This window comes from Leucoraja erinacea, chromosome 38, assembly GCF_028641065.1.
Source record: "Leucoraja erinacea ecotype New England chromosome 38, Leri_hhj_1, whole genome shotgun sequence".
NCBI lineage: Eukaryota > Metazoa > Chordata > Chondrichthyes > Rajiformes > Rajidae > Leucoraja > Leucoraja erinaceus.
The window spans coordinates 1,909,457-1,927,930 of NC_073414.1; the positions used below are offsets into that span (position 1 = coordinate 1,909,457).

General features: G+C 48.5%; 1 protein-coding gene across 5 annotated transcripts in view; it reads left to right on the forward strand.

The window, feature by feature from the left end:
* LOC129714103 (kinesin light chain 1-like) overlaps positions 1-18,474 on the forward strand; it is a 49,549-nt gene that overhangs the window by 30,949 nt on the left and 126 nt on the right. For 4 of the 5 annotated variants that reach the window (XM_055663575.1, XM_055663577.1, XM_055663576.1 and 1 more), the window contains 9 exons: positions 47-220; positions 333-432; positions 3,043-3,095; positions 10,673-10,740; positions 12,156-12,261; positions 13,528-13,662; positions 15,254-15,384; positions 17,050-17,115; positions 17,795-18,474. The exon at positions 17,795-18,474 is cut by the window's right edge and continues 126 nt beyond it. In XM_055663575.1, coding sequence (XP_055519550.1) covers positions 47-220; positions 333-432; positions 3,043-3,095; positions 10,673-10,740; positions 12,156-12,261; positions 13,528-13,662; positions 15,254-15,384; positions 17,050-17,115; positions 17,795-17,813 — 852 coding nt within the window. In that variant the 3' untranslated portion in view covers positions 17,814-18,474. Of the gene's footprint in view, positions 1-46; positions 221-332; positions 433-3,042; positions 3,096-10,672; positions 10,741-12,155; positions 12,262-13,527; positions 13,663-14,693; positions 15,217-15,253; positions 15,385-17,049; positions 17,116-17,794 lie in introns of those variants that run through there. The other variant, XM_055663578.1, reaches the window with a different exon arrangement.

Genomic DNA, 18,474 nt, shown 5'->3' on the forward strand with positions numbered 1-18,474 from the left:
GCAGATGCAGTGAGCATAGCTGAGCCTGGTGTTGTCAATCCTACAGGTACTGGGCAAGGACCACCCCGACGTGGCCAAGCAGCTGAACAACCTGGCGCTGTTGTGTCAGAACCAGGGCAAGTACGAGGAGGTGGAGTATTACTACGAGAGAGCTCTGGAGATTTACCAAACCAAGCTGGGACCGGAGGACCCTAATGTGGCCAAGACTAAGAACAACCTGGTGAGGGAAATCAACTTGCTTCCAGAGTTATGTAGGAAAGGACTATAGATGCATCTCGATTGACGCTCAAGATGGCTGACTTTGTTCCACTGTGTTTCTCTCCCTCTTCCAGGCTTCCTGTTACTTGAAGCAAGGCAAATACAGACAAGCCGAGGCTCTGTACAAGGAGATCCTGACAAGGGCTCACGAGAGGGAGTTTGGGTCTGTCGATGGTGAGTTAGATCACTCAACCCGTCTCATCCTTGTGGTGGGTGATCAACTAGTTATCTCCTAGTCAGTAGACACCAAAAGCTGGAGTAACTCAGTTGGGCAGGAGGTTCCTCTGGAGGGAAGGAATGGGGATGTTTCGGGTTGAGACCCTTCTGCACGTCACCCATTCCTTCCCTCCAGCGATGCTGCCTGTCCCGCTGAGTTACTCCAGCACTTTGTGCCTATCTTCGGTTTAAACCAGCATCTGCAGTTCCTTCCTACACATTTTACCTGCCAGTCAGTCTGAAGAAGGGTCTCGACACGAAACAACACCCATTCCTTCTCTCCACAGATGCTGCCTGCCCCGCTGAGTTACTCCAGCACTTTGTGTCTATCTTCGGTTTAAACCAGAATCTGCAGATAACATAGTTATCGACCATGCAGATCAATGATAGTAGATAAAAATGCTGGAGAAACTCGGAGGGTGAGGCAGCATCTATGGAGCTGGAGAAACTCGGAGGGTGAGGCAGCATCTATGGAGCGAAGGAATGGGTGACGTTTCGGGTCGAGACCCTTCCAGAAACTCAGCGGGTGAGGCAGCAGCTATGGAGCGAAGGAATAGGTGACGTTTCGGGTCAAGACCCTTCTGGAAACTCAGCGGGTGAGGCAGCATCTATGGAGCGAAGGAACAGGTGACGTTTCGGGTCGAGACCCTTCCGGGTCTCGACCCGAAACGTCACCTATTCCTTCGCTCCATAGATGCTGCCTCACCCGCTGAGTTTCTCCAGCATTTTTATCTACATCAATTTTTCCAGCATCTGCAGTTCCTTCTTAAACAGATCAATGGTAGTGTTCACTTAATGTTAAAAAAAACACACACCATACCTCGTAGGAAACGTAAAGGTTAATAACAGATAGCGAGCACTATCGGTGGAAATGTAGAGGCGGTGATAATCGCTGTTTACGTCTGGTTAATAATCGACCCTCTCCTGAATTCTACCTAGATTCTGTATCCCCAGAGGGGACGTTTTTAAAAATAGAATAATGAGTGGCAAAGACAGGGGAAAGGGACAAGACAGCATTGTTATACGAGACTCAGTCAGCCAAACTGCCTCTTATCAGACCACAACAAATGCATCATTCTGAGATCATATTTGAACTCTGACAATCTCATGTAAAATCAAGCACGCTTGCCACCCTTCCCCCTTTTAGAACCATAGAAACATAGACAATAGGTGCAGGAGTAGAGGCCATTCGGCCCTTCGAGCCTGCACCATTCGCCATTCAATATGATCATGGCTGATCATCCAACTCAGTATCCCATCCCTGCCTTCTCTCCATACCCGCTGATCCCTTTAGCCACAAGCCATTCAATATGATCATGGCTGATCATCCAACTCAGTATCCCATCCCTGCCTTCTCTCCATACCCCCTGATCCCTTTAGCCACAAGCCATTCAATATGATCATGGCTGATCATCCAACTCGGTATCCCATCCCTGCCTTCTCTCCATACCCCCTGATCCCTTTAGCCACAAGGGCCACATCTAACTCCCTCTTTTAGTCAGTAGTTCTGGATAGTGAACTAACCCAAATATTTCCAACTCTTCTTATATACCTTTGATCTACGTCCCATCATTACTGTCCTCTGCTAAGGAAATGTGGGGGAGTCCAGAACCAGGGGCCACACAGTTTAAGAAAAAGAGTGTGCTATCCAGTAAGTCAACATATGCTGGGACTGTCATATGCTGAGAGAATGGAGCGGCTGGGCTTGTACACTCTGGAGTTTAGAAGGATGAGAGGGGAGCTCATTGAAATCATATTGAATGGTGGTGCAGTTGTACAGAGCTGTTCTAGTGAGACCACACCTGGAGTATTGTGTGCAGTTTTGGTCCCCTAATGTGAGGAAGGACATTCTTGCTATTGAGGGAGCCCAGCGTAGGTTCACCAGGTTAATTCCCGGGATGGCGGGACTGTCATATGCTGAGAGAATGGAGCGGCTGGGCTTGTACACTCTGGAGTTTAGAAGGATGAGAGGGGATCTCATTGGAACATGTAAGATTGTTAAGGGTTTGGACATGCAAGAGGCAGGAAACATGTTCCCGATGTTGGGGGAGTCCAGAACCAGGGGCCACACACAGTTTAAGAATAAGGGGTAAGCCATTTAGAACGGAGAGGAGGAAACACTTTTTCTCACAGAGAGTGGTGAGTCTATGGAATTCTCTGCCTCAGAGGGCGGTGGAGGTCGGTTCTCTGGATGCTTTCAAGAGAGAGCTAGATAGGGCTCTTAAAGATAGCGGAGTCAGGGGATATGGGGAGAAGGCAGGAACGGGGTACTGATTGGGGGTGATCAGCCATGATCACATTGAATGGCGGTGCTGGCTCGAAGGGCCGAATGGCCTCTACTCCTGCACCTATTGTCTATTGTCCCCTTCGTTACCCCGTCTCAGATTCTTATAACCCTGCGCCCTGGTTATATTCACTCTTCTCCGTTCCGATAGACTGGCCCTCAAACATGCTGATGTAATCAGCTCTAAAGTCACACTATTTCCCCCCCACAAATATAACTGTGTGAAGTCTCTTGTGAACCTGTCTTCAGGTAAAACTTCTCACCTTGTTTCCCCGCACGCACAGGTGATCACCGGCGGCTGTGGGTAAACTCCGAGGACATCGACGACGCTAACAAGGTAATAGGTTCTCGCCGGTCAAAGTACTCGGCGTCCAAGCGCTTCCTATCCCCCCCGTCCCTCGCGCTTGCAGTGGGAAATGCCACCGGAGACCAGCCGACACACACCAAAGCCATTAGTGACAAAGGGAAGTAAGATTACAAAGATGAAATAAAAAGGCAAGATTCTGGATTAGCAGACAGGATTGAGAGTTGTGTGGAACTGCTTTGTGAGAGAGAGAGAGAGTGTGTGTGTGCGTCTGTGTGTGTGTGTGTGTCTGTCCGTCTGTGTCTGCGTGTGTGTGTGTGTCTGCGTGTGTCTGTGTGTGTCTGTCCGTCTGTGTGTGTCTGCGTGTGTCTGTATCTTTGTGTCTGTATCTTTGTGTCTGTGTGTGTGTGTGTGTGTGTGTGTGTGTGTGTCTGTGTCTGTGTGTGTGTGTGTGTGTGTGTCTGTCCTGTGTCTGTCTGTGTGTGTGTGTGTGTGTGTGTCTGTATCTGTGTCTGTGTCTATCTTTGTGTGTGTGTGTGTGTGTATCTGTCTGTCTGTATCTGTGTCTATCTTTGTGTGTGTCTGTGTCTCTGTGTGTGTGTGTGTGTGTGTGTGCACCTCGCTTCTGTAAATCTACCCACCTTTATTTCAGGTGCCCTGTACAGCATATGTCATGCTTGCCTTCATATGCCAGGGTACAAGGTGTAACATTTGGGGCATTCCATCTTTATAACGCACTGCTAACAGGGATGCGTGTAATCGGGATGCCACATTGTAGGAAGGATGTGGGGATACGGAGAAGTGCGGAGAAGATTTACCAAGATCTTGCCTGGAGTGGAGTACTTTCATTATGGGTTGAGATTGGATAGACAAGGCTAGATATCCATGAGCAAACATTGACCCGATGGAGGTGTATAAAGCTATAAGATCATAAGAAAGAGGGTCACAATCTTTTTCCATTGGTCACCGTAACAAAAACAAGAGGGCATCGTTTTAACGATATGATAGCCCTTCATTGATCCCAGGAGGGAAATTGATCAGCCAACACGTCATAAAACACAGCAAAACACATGAATCATGACATTAATGTGACAAGTGGAATGTCCAGGATTGGGGATGGGCAAAAATTGGGGAGAGGGGGGGGCGAGGGGAGTCAGTCCACCGCATGACAGAATGTGGGGCATCTGAGTTTCAGTGTGTTATATCGGGAGAGAGGAACTGCTTCGACAGACCCTGAGGTTACGGCAAGTTTAAATCTTTCTCCTCATCGCCCCTTGCTTTATTTCTGGTACTCCTGTGAACAGATGTCATTAAATAGGACTCTGGAGCCAGTATTCAAATCCCAGTGGCAGTAATCTCTTGTATTGAGTGTAACACCATGAATCTTTACTAGGCCCTGCCTTTTACTAGGCCCTAGAATCTTTACTAGGCCTTTCCTTTTACTAGGCCCTAGAATTTTTACTAGGCCCTAGAGCACTTACTAGACCCTGACTTTTACTAGGCCCTAGAATCTTTACTAGGCCTTTCCTTTTACTAGGCCCTAGAATTTTTACTAGGCCCTAGAGCATTTACTAGACCCTGACTTTTACTAGGCCCTAGAATCTTTACTAGGCCTTTCCTTTTAACCATATAACCATATAACAATTACAGCACCGAAACAGGCCAATTCGGCCCTTCTAGTCCGTGCCGAACACTTATTCCCCCCTAGTCCCTTCTACCTGCACTCAGACCATAACCCTCCATTCTTTTCCCGTCTATATGTCTATCCAATTTATTTTTAAATCATAAAATCGAACCTGCCTCCACCACTTCCACTGGAAGCTCATTCCACACAGCTACCACTCTCTGTGTAAAGATGTTCCCCCTCATGTTACCCCTATACTTCTGTCCCTTAATTCTCAAATCATGTCCTCTTGTTTGAATCTTCCCCACTCTCAATGGGAAAAGCTTTTCCACGTCAACTCTGTCTATCCCTCTCATCATTTTAAAGACCTCTATCAAGTCCCCCCTTAACCTTCTGCGCTCCAAAGAATAAAGACCTAACTTGTTCAACCTTTCTCTGTAACTTAGTTGTTCTAAAACTAGGCCCTAGAATTTTTACTAGGCCCTAGGATTTTTACTAGGCCCTAGAATCTTTACTAGGCCTTTCCTTTTACTGGGCCCTAGAATCTTTACCAGGCCCTGCCTTTTACTAGGCCCTAGAATCTTTACTAGGCCCTGCCAGGGACATGCATTTGCCTGAGTTCAAGGCTGACAATCCACAAATGGGGAGCTGTTACATTCATTTGGAAAGGGATAGTTTTGGATAGACATTATTCTGCTCTTTGGGTTTGGTTATTATTATAGAAACATAGAAACATAGAAATTAGGTGCAGGAGTAGGCCATTCGGCCCTTCGAGCCTGCACCGCCATTCAATATGATCATGGCTGATCATCCAACTCAGTATCCCGTACCTGCCTTCTCTCCATACCACCTGATCCCCTTAGCCACAAGGGCCACATCTAACTCCCTCTTAATATAGCCCATGAACTGGCCTCAACTACCCTCTGTGGCAGAGAGTTCCAGAGATTCCCACTCTCTGTGTGAAAAAAAGTTCTTCTCATCTCGGTTTTAAAGGATTTCCCCCTTATCCTTAAGCTGTGACCCTTTGTCCTGGACTTCCCTAACATCGGGAACAATCTTCCTGCATCTAGCCTGTCCAACCCATTAAGAATTTTGTAAGTTTCTATAAGATCCCCTCTCAATCTTCTAAATTCTAGAGTATAAACCAAGTCTATCCAGTCTTTCTTGATAAGACAGTCCTGACATCCCAGGAATCAGTCTGGTGAACCGTCTCTGCACTCCCTCTATGGCAATAATGTCCTTCCTCAGATTTGGAGACCAAAACTGTACGCAATCATGAGCCATCAACTTTGGAAAACGAAGTTTCTTTCTGGTCACCTGGATGTAAAGGTTAAATTTAAACCCCAGGAGAGCGGCAAAGATAACGTCAGACGGTGAGAAGGGACGGGAGAAAGAGGAATGCATTCACCTGGAGAGAAGACAACCAACCCAATAGTCCTTGCAGAAGTAGGTGGGGAGCTAAGCAGCAACGAAAGGTTAACCCACAATCACTGAATTGTAAGGCCCTGGGATTCAAAGTGGCAAGCATACAGTTTGGTGGTTGATTCCTAGAGAGGTTTTGCGTGCTTCATTTCTTAAATAGTCTTCAATGCTCCAGAGTCAAAGATTATTCAATAGCCAAGAATGTGGTGCGATGGGGGAGAACAAAGCTTTCTCTTGTGTCGGAAGGAACTGCAGAAGCTGGTTTACACCGAGGATAGACACAAAAAGCGCTGGAGTAACTCAGCGGGTGAGGCAGCATCTCTGGAGAGAAGGAATGGGTGACATTTCGGGTTGAGACCCTTCTTCAGTCTTGACCTGAAACATCACCTAGTTCATTTTCTCCAGCGATGCTGTCTGGACCACTGAGTTACTCCAGCTTTTTGTGAGAAGCATTTCCTTTCTGGACAAATGAGCAAAGTTGCAATAATTCACTTATTAATTAGGCTAATGAGGCAAGATAGCTCCTTTTATTCCATAAAGTACTTGGTGAACAACCTTTAGACCTTGTGGATCTTGGCATTAGTTGTAGTTCACTTGCCTGGTTTAGTGGGGAATGTGCAATGAATCAGCAACAACCTTCCATGTTTATAAAACTACAGACTGTTACCAGTAGGACCAGAGGGCACAGCCTCAGAATAAAAGGACGTACCTTTAGAAAGGAGATGAGGAGGTTTGTGAGCGGGTGGTGAATCTGTGGAATACATTGCCAGAGCCTGTGGAGGCCAAGTCATTGGGCATTTTTAAAGCGGAGATTGACTGATTCTTGATTAGTACGGGTGTCAGGGGTTATGGGGATAAGGCAAAAGGATGCTTCTTCCTGTGTATGGCGTGCACAGCCTAAAGTTGTAGGACAACTTGTTCTATTTGATTGTGCACACCGGGTTGATTGCATTCGTCGAAACAGGACGGACCACGTGAAGGTTGCAATCTCCCACCCCCGAGGATGGGGATGAGAGGGAAAGATAGATCAGCCATGATTGAATGGCGGAGTAGACTGGATGGGCCGAATGGCCTAATTCTGCTCCTGTGACATAGAAACATAGAAAATAGGTGCAGGAGTAGGCCATTCGGCCCTTCGAGCCTGCACCATTCGCCATTCAATATGATCATGGCTGATCATCCAACTTAGTATCCCGTACCTGCCTTCTCTCCATACCCCCTGATCCCTTTAGCTACAAGGGCCACATCTAACTCCCTCTTAAAATAGCCAATGAACTGGCCTCAACCACAGATACCTTCTGTGGCAGAGAATCTTCCACAGATTCCCCCTTATCACCACTGGAGGGTTATGGTCTCTAGTGTGAGAATAAGTGAATGTTTTTGGGGATTTCATCCAATCCATGGTCCTAAAAAGGACGCAGCTTCCGGAGGCAGTTCCCCCTTATCGGGAAGACGTTTCAACATCTTCTGTCCTGAAAAGGACGCAAGCTTCCGGACGGCAGTCAGTGTTTTCAGAGGAAGGGGACTTAACTCTCTGCTGCCTTTCCCCATCAGTGAAATGGAGGGGGACGTTTATGGTCTGAAAGGTGCAGGAGTAGGCCATTCGGCCCTGGTTCGCCATTTCAGCTGATCATCCAACTCAGTATCCCGTACCTGCCTTCTCTCCAGATGGGATCTAGGGCAACAGACATAACTCCCTCTTAAATATAGCCAATGAACTGGCCTCAACTACCCTCTGTGGCAGAGAGTTCCAGAGATTCACCACTAAAAAAGTTCTCCTCATCTCGGTTTTAAATCCCCCTTATCCTTAAGCTGGGGAATTTCCCCACAGGGAACAATTTCCTTATCCTGTCCAGAAGAGTTTGTAAGTTTCTATAAGATCCCCTAATTTAAATTCTAGAGCCCAAGTCTTCCATGTTTCAAAGACAGGTGTTCCCAGGCCTCGCTGGTGACCTTCTCTGTCTCCCTCTATGAAAAAGATTTGGACCAAAACTGCAAGCAATTCCGGTGGCTCACCAAGACCCTATACAACTGCAGTAGAACCTCCCTGCTCCTATACTCAAATCCTCTTGCTGCCTTTCGCCCTTTACTGCCTGCTGCACCTGCATGCCTAAAGTTTTGATTCTCGCTGTCTCCCCCTTTCCCAATCGGGGGACTGCTTTGTGTTTTTTGCCACCAAATGGATAACTCTATCCAATTAAACTGCATCTGCCAACCATTTGCCCACTCACCCAGCCTATCCAAGTCACCTTGTAGTCTCCTAGTCACCTTGCAGTCTCCTAGCATCTATAATGTGTTCTTTATTTTTTGTTAACCTTTTTCTATGGTTTGTGTGGAAACTTATTATCTATTTTATGTAAAGCACTTTGGTGTCAATGCCAGTTGACTTAAAAGGTGCTGTATAAATAAGACTTAACTTACTTACTACTTACAGTGGGAGCCATCACTTGTCGCAATAGATGATGGTGGTAGCAGAATTAGCTCGGGATACTTCCAGTTCCCATCCCCGCGTCCTGGAGCTTCTGCTATGTGTTGTGTGTGAGAGAGAGAGAGTGTGTTGTGAATGTGGATGTGGTTCAATGTAGTGATAGCATTGAAGGAGATTTGGAGAAAGGATAGGCTGATTAGCAGTGTGTGTGTGTGTGCAGAAGTTCATGTTGATCGTTAAGAACAGTGACTGATCGGATCAATTAACCTGTTTCAATGCTGTAACGTGCAAATTGTCTTCATTTTATCCCTCGACTCAGTCACACACTGGCAAGGCTCAATAGTGGACAGGCGTTAGAAACTCCCCTGCATTGGAGAGCAGCATTTAACGTTGCCTCAAACTTTTAATTCCCATTGTGCAGAACATTCTCAATTCTAACTTTCTCAATTCACATCTGCAATACTCCGATATTGGACAACATCTGGCTCTCTCCAATGCAGATGTTTTCTAACTTGCTCCATGCTGTTCTGCTGCTAACAATAAGCTTTCTAATTTTAATTATTCCTCCACAGGCCAAAAATGTCAAGCAAAATATTATTTTTGTCTACTTAAAATGGTTTTAGGGCCCCTCAACATGAATTGTTAAATCTCTTTCCACAGATCTGTGGAGTGTTTCCACTATTTTCTGTTTTTATTTCAGATTTTCAGCATCTGCAGCTTGTGTATTGCGTTAGAAATATGCATATATTTACACACACATTTTCTCGCCATTATATTATTTACATATTCTGTCGTGCCGCAGTAAGGAAGAATGCCATTGTTCTATCTGGGACACATGACAATAAAACACTCTTGGCTCTTGGCTCTGGAAGGCCCCAACCAGAGGTCAGACTGCCGGTCTACCTTCTAAAGCATCTGAACCACCTCACCACTAAGAGCCAGGTGCAGGTGTGTGGTGGGCAGCTTTCCAGGGCGATGCTTTCAACCTGGCACCGTGCTGGTGCTTGCAACGTGGATCTAGAACCTTCTCTCTCTGCCGTCTTGTTCGCAGGGAGCTCCTGACCAGACTCTCTACTCAAGAGGCAGCCTGGCTTCCATAGGGTCAGGAAGGCAGATACCAATGTACCTTCAGCACTTTATACCTGTATGTACTTGGCAAGTACATGATACGTCAGCAACTAGTCATAGTCTTTGTGCCCCCTCCCCTATCTGTTCCTTTTTTTGAAATTTGCTCGTGGTTTCTACTAACAGCTTCCATCCATAAGCAATTTGCTGCTTTTATCCCAGTCTTTCTATACCTCATATCCCTCTCACCCCCTCACCCCCCTCACCCTCTCCCACTCTCCCCCACCCCCCCCCCTCACTCTCCACTCCCTTCCCCTCTCCCCCTCTCCCCCTCTCTCTCCCTCTACCCCTCCCCCCCCCTCTCTCCCCCTCCCCCACCCCCCTCTCCCACTATCCCCCTCTCCCACTATCCCCCTCTCCCCCCTCTCCCCCTCTCCCCCTCTCCCCCTCTCCCCTCTCCCCTCTCCCCTCTCCCCCTCTCCCCCCTCTCCCCTCTCCCCCACCCTCCTCTCCCCCTCTCCCCCCCCCCCCTCTCCCCTCCCTCCCCCCATCCCCCCCCCCCCTCCCCCTCTCCCCCCACTCTCCCCCACTCTACCTCTCCCCCTCCCCCTCTCCCCTCTCCCCTCTCCCCTCTCCCCCCTCTCCCCTCTCCCCTCTCCCCTCTCCCTCTCTCCCTCTCCCCCTCTCCCCCTCCCCCTCTCCCCCTCTCCCCTCTCCCCCTCCCCCTCTCCTTCCTTCCCCCTCTCCCCCTCTCCCCTCCCCTCTCCCCCCCTCCCCTCCCCTCCCCCTCTCTCTCTCCCTCCCCCTCTCTCCCCCCCCCCCCCCCTCCCCCTCCCCCCCTCTCCTCCTCTCCCCCTCTCCCCCTCCCCCCCTCACCCTCTCACCCCTCTCCCCCCCCCCTCCCCCCTCTCCCCCCCTTTCCCCCCTCTCTCCCCTCTTTCCCCCTCTTGCCCCCCCCCTCCCCCCCCTCCCCCTCCCCTTCTCCAATATCTCCCCTCTCTCTTCGTTGCCCGACGTGAATGAGCTGCTGAGAGCGTTTGAAGAGGACATCCCTTTTCTTCTATCATTTAGGGCAGAGTGGCCCCTTCAGGAGACTACTGGGACCACACTGAGCCTCCAGTCTGCTTCACAACCTCCAGGTACCATTTATCTTTCACTTGACTTTAGCTAGCAATGACTTTTGGGGGCGGGGGGTTTTAAAGGAATAAAAAAGCCAATCCTTGAATCAGTAGACTATGGGTTGGTGGGTTTCCAACTGTGACCGAGCAACAGTGGAGGAACAGCCCCTCCTGGTGGGGTCACCCATGGCGGTAAGGTCGAGTGGAGAGGGGGGGAGAGGTCTCTGGCAAAGAGCAATCCAACCAAGACCTCAACGGTGGAACAGGCGGCAGATAGAAACATAGAAACATAGAAATTAGGTGCAGGAGTAGGCCATTCGGCCCTTCGAGCCTGCACCGCCATTCAATATGATCATGGCTGATCATCCAACTCAGTATCCTGTACCTGCCTTCTCTCCATACCCCCTGATCCCTTTAGCTACAAGGGCCACATCTAACTCCCTCTTACATATAGCCAATGAACTGTGGCCTCAACTACCCTCTCTGTGGCAGAGAGTTCCAGAGATTCACCACTCTCTGTGTGAAAAAAGTTCTTCTCATCTCGGTTTTAAAGGATTTCCCCCTTATCCTTAAGCTGTGACCCCTTGTCCTGGACTTCCCCAACATCGGGAACAATCTTCCTGCATCTAGCCTGTCCAACCCCTTAAGAATTTTGTAAGTTTCTATAAGATCCCCCCTCAATCTCCTAAATTCTAGAGGATGATGGATGACCTTAGTGGAGGAACATGTCACAACGGCTGGGAAGGCGGATGAAGGGTCTCTGGTCATCTTGGACTCCATGCCACTGGATCCTGACCCAGATCTGTCGAGGACCGTGTGTGTGGTAGCTGTCTGTGCACCAGTCTCCCCACGTTAAACAAAGTCACGCACAGGCGTCCTCCAACCCTGTTTTTACAAAATGTTAAATGGTCAGCTCGACATAGACTACAAGACCTACACCAAACCCAAACCAATTAGGAGCAGACGAGGGCATTCGATCCAATTTGTGATCCCAGCTACAAGGACAGATGTGTACAGCAATTCGTTCTTCCCCCGCACAATTAAAGCATGGAATAATCTCCACCCTACTATAGTTACCCAACCAGATGCAACTACATTTAAAGTAATTATTTCTGGCTTAAGTCCTCCCTTCACCACCTCCAGTTTAAATTCCATTTGGAATATTTTGGAGGACCAAGACACCCATGGTCAGGTCAGCCATGACCGAGGAGGCCTAAGAATCTCTAAACTAAACTAAAATACGATGAAATAGGTGCAGGGAGAGCGGGACTAACTAGATAGCTCCGTCATAGATAAGCCACACTGGTGTTGGACCTTTTGTACTATGGGTGTATCTATCGATAGCCATTGAATTATAAATGAAAGGTACACTAACAATAACTTTTGTTTTCATAACCAGAAGCAAGATTTAAACTGATAGAATCTGCCCTTTTCAGTGATGCAACAGGACCTCCCGATGCCAATGGAGTTCAACATCCACATCGAGAAGAAACCAAAATTGTCCCTGCCACCATCGGGAATAAAACAGATTCCTCACCGAAGGTACGCTCACCGAACGTTCATTTGTATGAAAGAACTGCAGATGCTGGATAAAATCGACGGTAGACACAAAATGCTGGAGTAACTCAGTGGGACAGGCAGTGTCCATGGAGAGAAGGAATGGGTGGCGTTTCGGGTTGAGACCCTTCTTCAGATGTCCCTCTATTCCCTGCACTTCCTTGTGCCTATCTAACAGACCCAAAAACGCCATGGTACATCTGATCAGTTTGGATAACACGTAAATCCGAGCTTTTCACTGTACCTCGGTACACGTGACAATAGGTGCAGGAGTAGGCCATTTGGTCCTTCAAGCCAGCACCGCCATTTAATGTGATCATCCCCAATCAGTACCCCGTTCCTGCCTTCTCCCCATATCCCCTGACCCCTCTCGCTATCTTTAAGAGCCCTATCTCTTGTAACTCTCTCTTGAAAGCATCCAGAGAACCCGCCTCCACCGCCCTCTGTGAGGCAGAGAATTCCACAGACTCACCACTCTCTGAGAGAAAAAGTGTTTCCTCGTCTCCGTTCTAAATGGCTTACTCTTTATTCTTAAACTGTGTGGGCCCCTGGTTCTGGACTCCCCCAACATCGGGAACATGTTTCCTGCCTCTAGCCTGTGCAAACCCTTAATAATCTTATATGTTTCAATAAGATTCCCTCTCATCCTTCCAAATTCTAGAGTGTACAAGCCCAGCCGCTCCATTCTCTCAGCATATGACAATCCCGCCATCCCGGGAATTAACCTTGTGAACCTCCCTCACTCCCTCAATAGCAAGAGTGTCCTTCTTCAAATTAGGGGAGCAAAACTGCACACAATACTCCAGGTGTGGTCTCACTAGAGCTCTGCACAACTGCAGAAGGACCTCTTGTTTACACAACTCCTCTTGTTATGAAGGCCAACATGCCATTCGCATGTAAGTAAGTAAGTTTATTGGCCAAGTATTCACATACAAGGAATTTGCCTTGGTGCTCCGCCCACAAGTAACAACATGACACATACAGTGACAGTTACGAATGACTCAGAAAACACTAAACATTAATAACAATAAAACATTATTGATAAAACACCATTGATCAAGCATGTGACCCAACAAATACCAGATCAAAGGGAGGCTACAGATTTTTGGCTGTTGAGTAGAGCAACTACTGGTGGATAAAAACTGTTTTTATGTCTGGCTGTGGCAGCTTTGACAGTCCGGAGTCGCCTTCCAGAGGGAAGTGATTCAAAGAGTGAACTAATCTAAACTTACTGTGTGCATTTCTCTGCAGGCATCTGACCCTTCCCCGGGCACAGCCCCCTGCCGATGGTCCCACCCCTACATCTACCTGGACACGGGGGCTGTTCTATTTGCAAAGGGCCCAGGGGGTCAGGAGGAAGTGAGTATGGGCGTGGAGTGGAACGGGGTAAGTAAGCTATCCTTTAACCCACATGCTGTGGCACTGAAATAGATGCAGAGATTAGGGAATAGTGGTGATGGGGTTGGGTTGTAGGTCGGGAACGCAGGGCACAGTTCTGTATAAAGGATTCAAAACAAGTCAGTAGTAAGGAACTGCAGATAGAAACATAGAAATTAGGTGCAGGAGTAGGCCATTCGGCCCTTCGAGCCTGCACCACCATTCAATATGATCATGGCTGATCATCAACTCAGTATCCCGTACCAGCCTTCTCTCCATACCCCCTGATCCCCTTAGCCACAAGGGCCACATCTAACTCCCTCTTAAATATAGCCAATGAACTGTGGCCTCAACTACCCTCTGTGGCAGAGAATTCCAGAGATTCATCACTCTCTGTGTGAAAAAAAGATGCTGGTTTAAATCATAGACACAAAGTGCTGGAGTAACTCAGTGGGTCAGGCAGCATCTCTGGAGAGAAGGAATGGGTGACTTTTGGGGTTGAGACCCTTGTTCAGACTAAGAGTCGGGGGAGTGGATGGTACATAGATTAGAAAGTTTAGTTTAGTTTAGAGATACAGCGCGGAAACAGGCCCTTCGGCCCACCAGGTCCGTGCCGACCAGCGACCCCCGCACACTAACACTATCCTACACCCACCATGGACAATTGTTACATTTACACCGAAGCCAATTAACCTACAGTCTTGCACGTCTTTGGAGTGTGGGAGGAAACCGGAGCACCCGGAGAAAACCCACGCTGGTCACGGGGAGAGTGTGCAAACTCCGTACAGACAGCACCCATAGTCAGGATGGAACCCGGGTCTCTGGCGCTGTGAGGCAGCAGCTCTACCCGCTGCACCACCATGCCACCTTATACAGTGGGGATGATTGGTGGTGTAATATCAAGGGCTCTGCATTATAAGCTCGGACCCAGCCGACCCGGTAGTTTGTCCAGAAGAACCCAGAGAGCAGAGAATTTAAATCTAACTTTTCCATCTTCCTCCAGCTCCATTAACCCAGTCTCATCTCTCTTTGTTTTCCAGTCCCTCCGTTGCAGAGACAGACCTTCCTGATACTAACCCTGCCCATCAAATGAAGACTATGTAACACACTTCTCTGTTCATTCCCTGTGCCTGTTCCTCTCTTGTTGTGATGTGGTGCTGGGGGAAAGCGGGTGAAAGATTGTGTCTGCCTTGTATGTATAATGCTGTGAGTCTTTCCGCTGGTTGAAGGTACAATTAACACGACTCCGAGACGCACAGCCTCTGAACAAGGCCATGATGAATCTATTTCTTTGAAGAAATCACATAACAAGCAGCTGCTGAAAATTCAATAGTGTGGATCTAGTCTCTATTGTGTCGACATTGTGCTCATTAACCAAAGGCTTGTTGCATCCCAGAGTTCATGACAGTGTGTGATTTTAAATCCAGTGATTGTTAACTTGTTCACAGCCAACCTTGTTCTCTCTCCCATTGATGGCTTGTTCAATAAGTCCAGACGCTTTGTTTTAACTAACCATTGCAGCGTGAGTTCTTCCTGTGTTCAGCACCACCCACATCCCTGTACAACAAGTGTTCACCGCCATCTCTCCCCTCCGTTGCAGGACACTCTGGGCAGCTTGAAACGCAGCGGTTCCTTCACCAAACTCCGTGACTCTATTCGGAGGAGCAGTGAGAAGCTGGTTCGTAAACTGAAGGGTGTCACCGCACAAGACACCCCGCCTAAGATGCTGGGGTAAACAGCTCCTGGTTTTGTTTAACTTACTGTAACATATCAGGCTTAACTAACTTAAACGCGAATGGTATGTTAGCTTTCATTGCAAAAGGATTTGAGTCTAGGAGCAGGGAGGTTCTACTGCAGTTGTACAGGGTCTTGGAGAGACCACACCTGGAGTATTGCGTACAGTTTTGGTCTCCAAATCTGAGGAAGGACATTATTGCCATAGAGGGAGTGCAGAGACGGTTCACCAGACTGATTCCTGGGATGTCAGGACTGTCTTATGAAGAAAGACAGTCTGGATAGACTTGGTTTATACTCTCTAGAATTTAGAAGATTGAGATACTCCAGGGTGGTCTTATAGAAAACTTCTGCAAAATTCTTAAAGGGGTTTTACTGACAGGCTAGATGCAGGAATGATTGTTCCCGATGTTGGGGAAGTCCACCATTTAGATAAGGGGTCACAGCTTAAGGGATAAAGGGGAAATCCTTTAAAACCGAGATGAGAAGAACTTTTTTCACACAGAGAGTGGTGAATCTCTGGAACTCTCTGCCACAGAGGGTAGTTGAGGCCAGTTCATTGGCTATATTTAAGAGGGAGTTAGATGTGGCCCTTGTGGCTAAGGGGATCAGGGGGTATGGAGAGAAGGCAGGTACGGGCTACTGAGTTGGATGATCAGCCATGATCATATTGAATGGCGGTGCAGGCTCGAGGAGGCTAACAAATAGGAAGCCGAATGGGGGGTTCCGCACTCCTGCACCTAAGTTTTCTATGTTTCTATGTAATTATCAAACATATAAGAATAGGTAAAGTAGGGGATTTTGGGACACGCTAGGGGCAGGAAAGATAATGTTGGGGGAGTCCAACAACCAGGGGCCACACACACACAAGTTTAAGAATAAGGGGATAAGCCATTTGGAACGGAGACGAGGAAACACTTTTTCTCACAGAGAGTGGTGAGTCTGTGGAATTCTCTGCCTCAGAGGGCGGTGGAGGCGGGTTCTCTGGATGCTTTCAAGAGAGAGCTGGATAGGGCTCTTAAATTATAGCGGAGTCAGGGGAGAAGGCAGGAACGGGGTACTGATTGGGGATGATCAGCCATGATCACATTGAATGGCGGTGCTGGCTCGAAGGGCCGAATGGCCTCTACTCCTGCACCTATTGTCCTGGATTCCCCTACTCTGGGCAAGAGACTGTGCATCTACCCGATCTATTCCTCTCATGATTTTATACATTTCTATATCACCCATTTTTAACACATTCCATTTGTGGTCCACCGTTTTGTTAGATCACATAGAAACATAGAAACCATAGAAATTAGGTGCAGGAGTAGAGGCCATTCGGCCCTTCCAGCCTGCACCGCCATTCAATATGATCATGGCTGATCATCCAACTCAGTATCCCGTACCTGCCTTCTCTCCATACCCCCTGATCCCTTTCGCCACAAGGGCCACATCTAACTCCCTCTTAAATGGAGTAGACTTGATGGGCCGAATGGCCTAATTCTGCTCCTATCACTTCTGAATGTCTGACATCGACAGCCAATGAACTGGCCTCGACTACCCTCTGTGGCAGAGAGTTCCAGAGATTCACCACTCTCTGTGTGAAAAAAGTTCTTCTCATCTCGGTTTTTTAAGGAGCGTTATATAAGGAATAAAAGCCCCATCTCTCTTTACTTGCAGGATGAAACGAGCCAATTCCTTGAATATTCTGAACCGGGCAGCAGGGTTACTGGAGACACCTTTCAGGTAGACTGTTTCTCTCTTTCAAGATAAAAGCAGAACGCTGGGGGATAGCCAGGTGTGCTGGGGTGGGCGGGGACACCTGTAGGTGGGATCGCAGGTGGAGCAGGTGATGGGGGGGTGGAACTAGGTGGGAGGTTGGGATTGCTTTCATCATCTCCCCTCTCACTCATCACCCACCCATCTCTGTCACCCCCTCCCTCATTCTGCACTGGAATCCATTCCCACGGTCGACTTCCGAGGCCGGTGTCTTGGCCCCCTCCCCCAGCGACCCAAGCGGAAACTTAAGGTACCGTTAGACTCCTCTCGGAGGCCGTGACCTCTGTTGGTCCAGCAGCCCGGATAATACGCCAAGGCTCTGGAACCCGCTGAGTTACTCCAGCAGTTTGTGTCGATCTTCTGTGCTGTTCTATGCTGTTCCTTGTTCCAGCCACTTTCCGGGAACTAGAATGTGGAGCGGATATCTCCCATCACAGACACAAGATGCTGGGGTAACTCAGCGGGACAGGCAGCATCTCTGGTGAGAAGAAGGGATGGGTGACGTTTTGGGTCACCCCCTGAAACGTCACCCATTCCTTATTTCCAGAGATGCTGCCTGTCCCGCTGAGTTCCTCCAGCATTTAGTGTCTGCGGTTTAAACCAGCGCTTGCAGATCCTTCACCTGTCCTCTCCCCTTCATCCCCAGCGCCCCTCCAGTGGTTTGATGGAGTCTCGGGGACTGAGCACCAGCCACAGCAACCTGGCCCGCAGAGGATCACTGACCGACTCGGGCTGAGAGGAGTTTGTACGATGGAGAGACGAGGAGTGTCACACGCTGCATTCCTGGATAAACACAAGTGCTGGAGTAACACAGCGGGTCAGGCAGCATCTGTGGAGAACATGGATAGGTGATCTTTCACAGAGTGCTGGAGTAACTCAGCGGGTGCAGCAGCATCTATGGAGCTAAGGAAATAGGCAACGTTTTGGGCCGAAACCCAAAGGAAATAGGCAACGTTTCGGGTCGAAACCCGAAGGGTTTCGGGACGAAACGTTGCCTATTTCCTTAGCTCCATAGATGCTGCTGCACCATAACTCAGAGGGTCAGGCAGCATCTCTGGAGAGAAGGAAAGGGTCGAAACCCAAAACGTCACCCCATTCCTTCTCGCCAGAGATGCTGCCTGTCCCGCTGAGTTACTCCAGCACTTTGTGTCTATCTATCTATGATCTCCCATCCGAGGGTCTCTGCCACATTGGGACGGGGAGGTTCTGGTCTGTTGATGGGCCTAGTGTAAATTCAGGCCACAGTTGTACAAGCGTGTACATGCGGGGAATTTCGTGACCATACTGGGATCCAGGAGTATCGAGGCAACCTGCATCCACACGCCA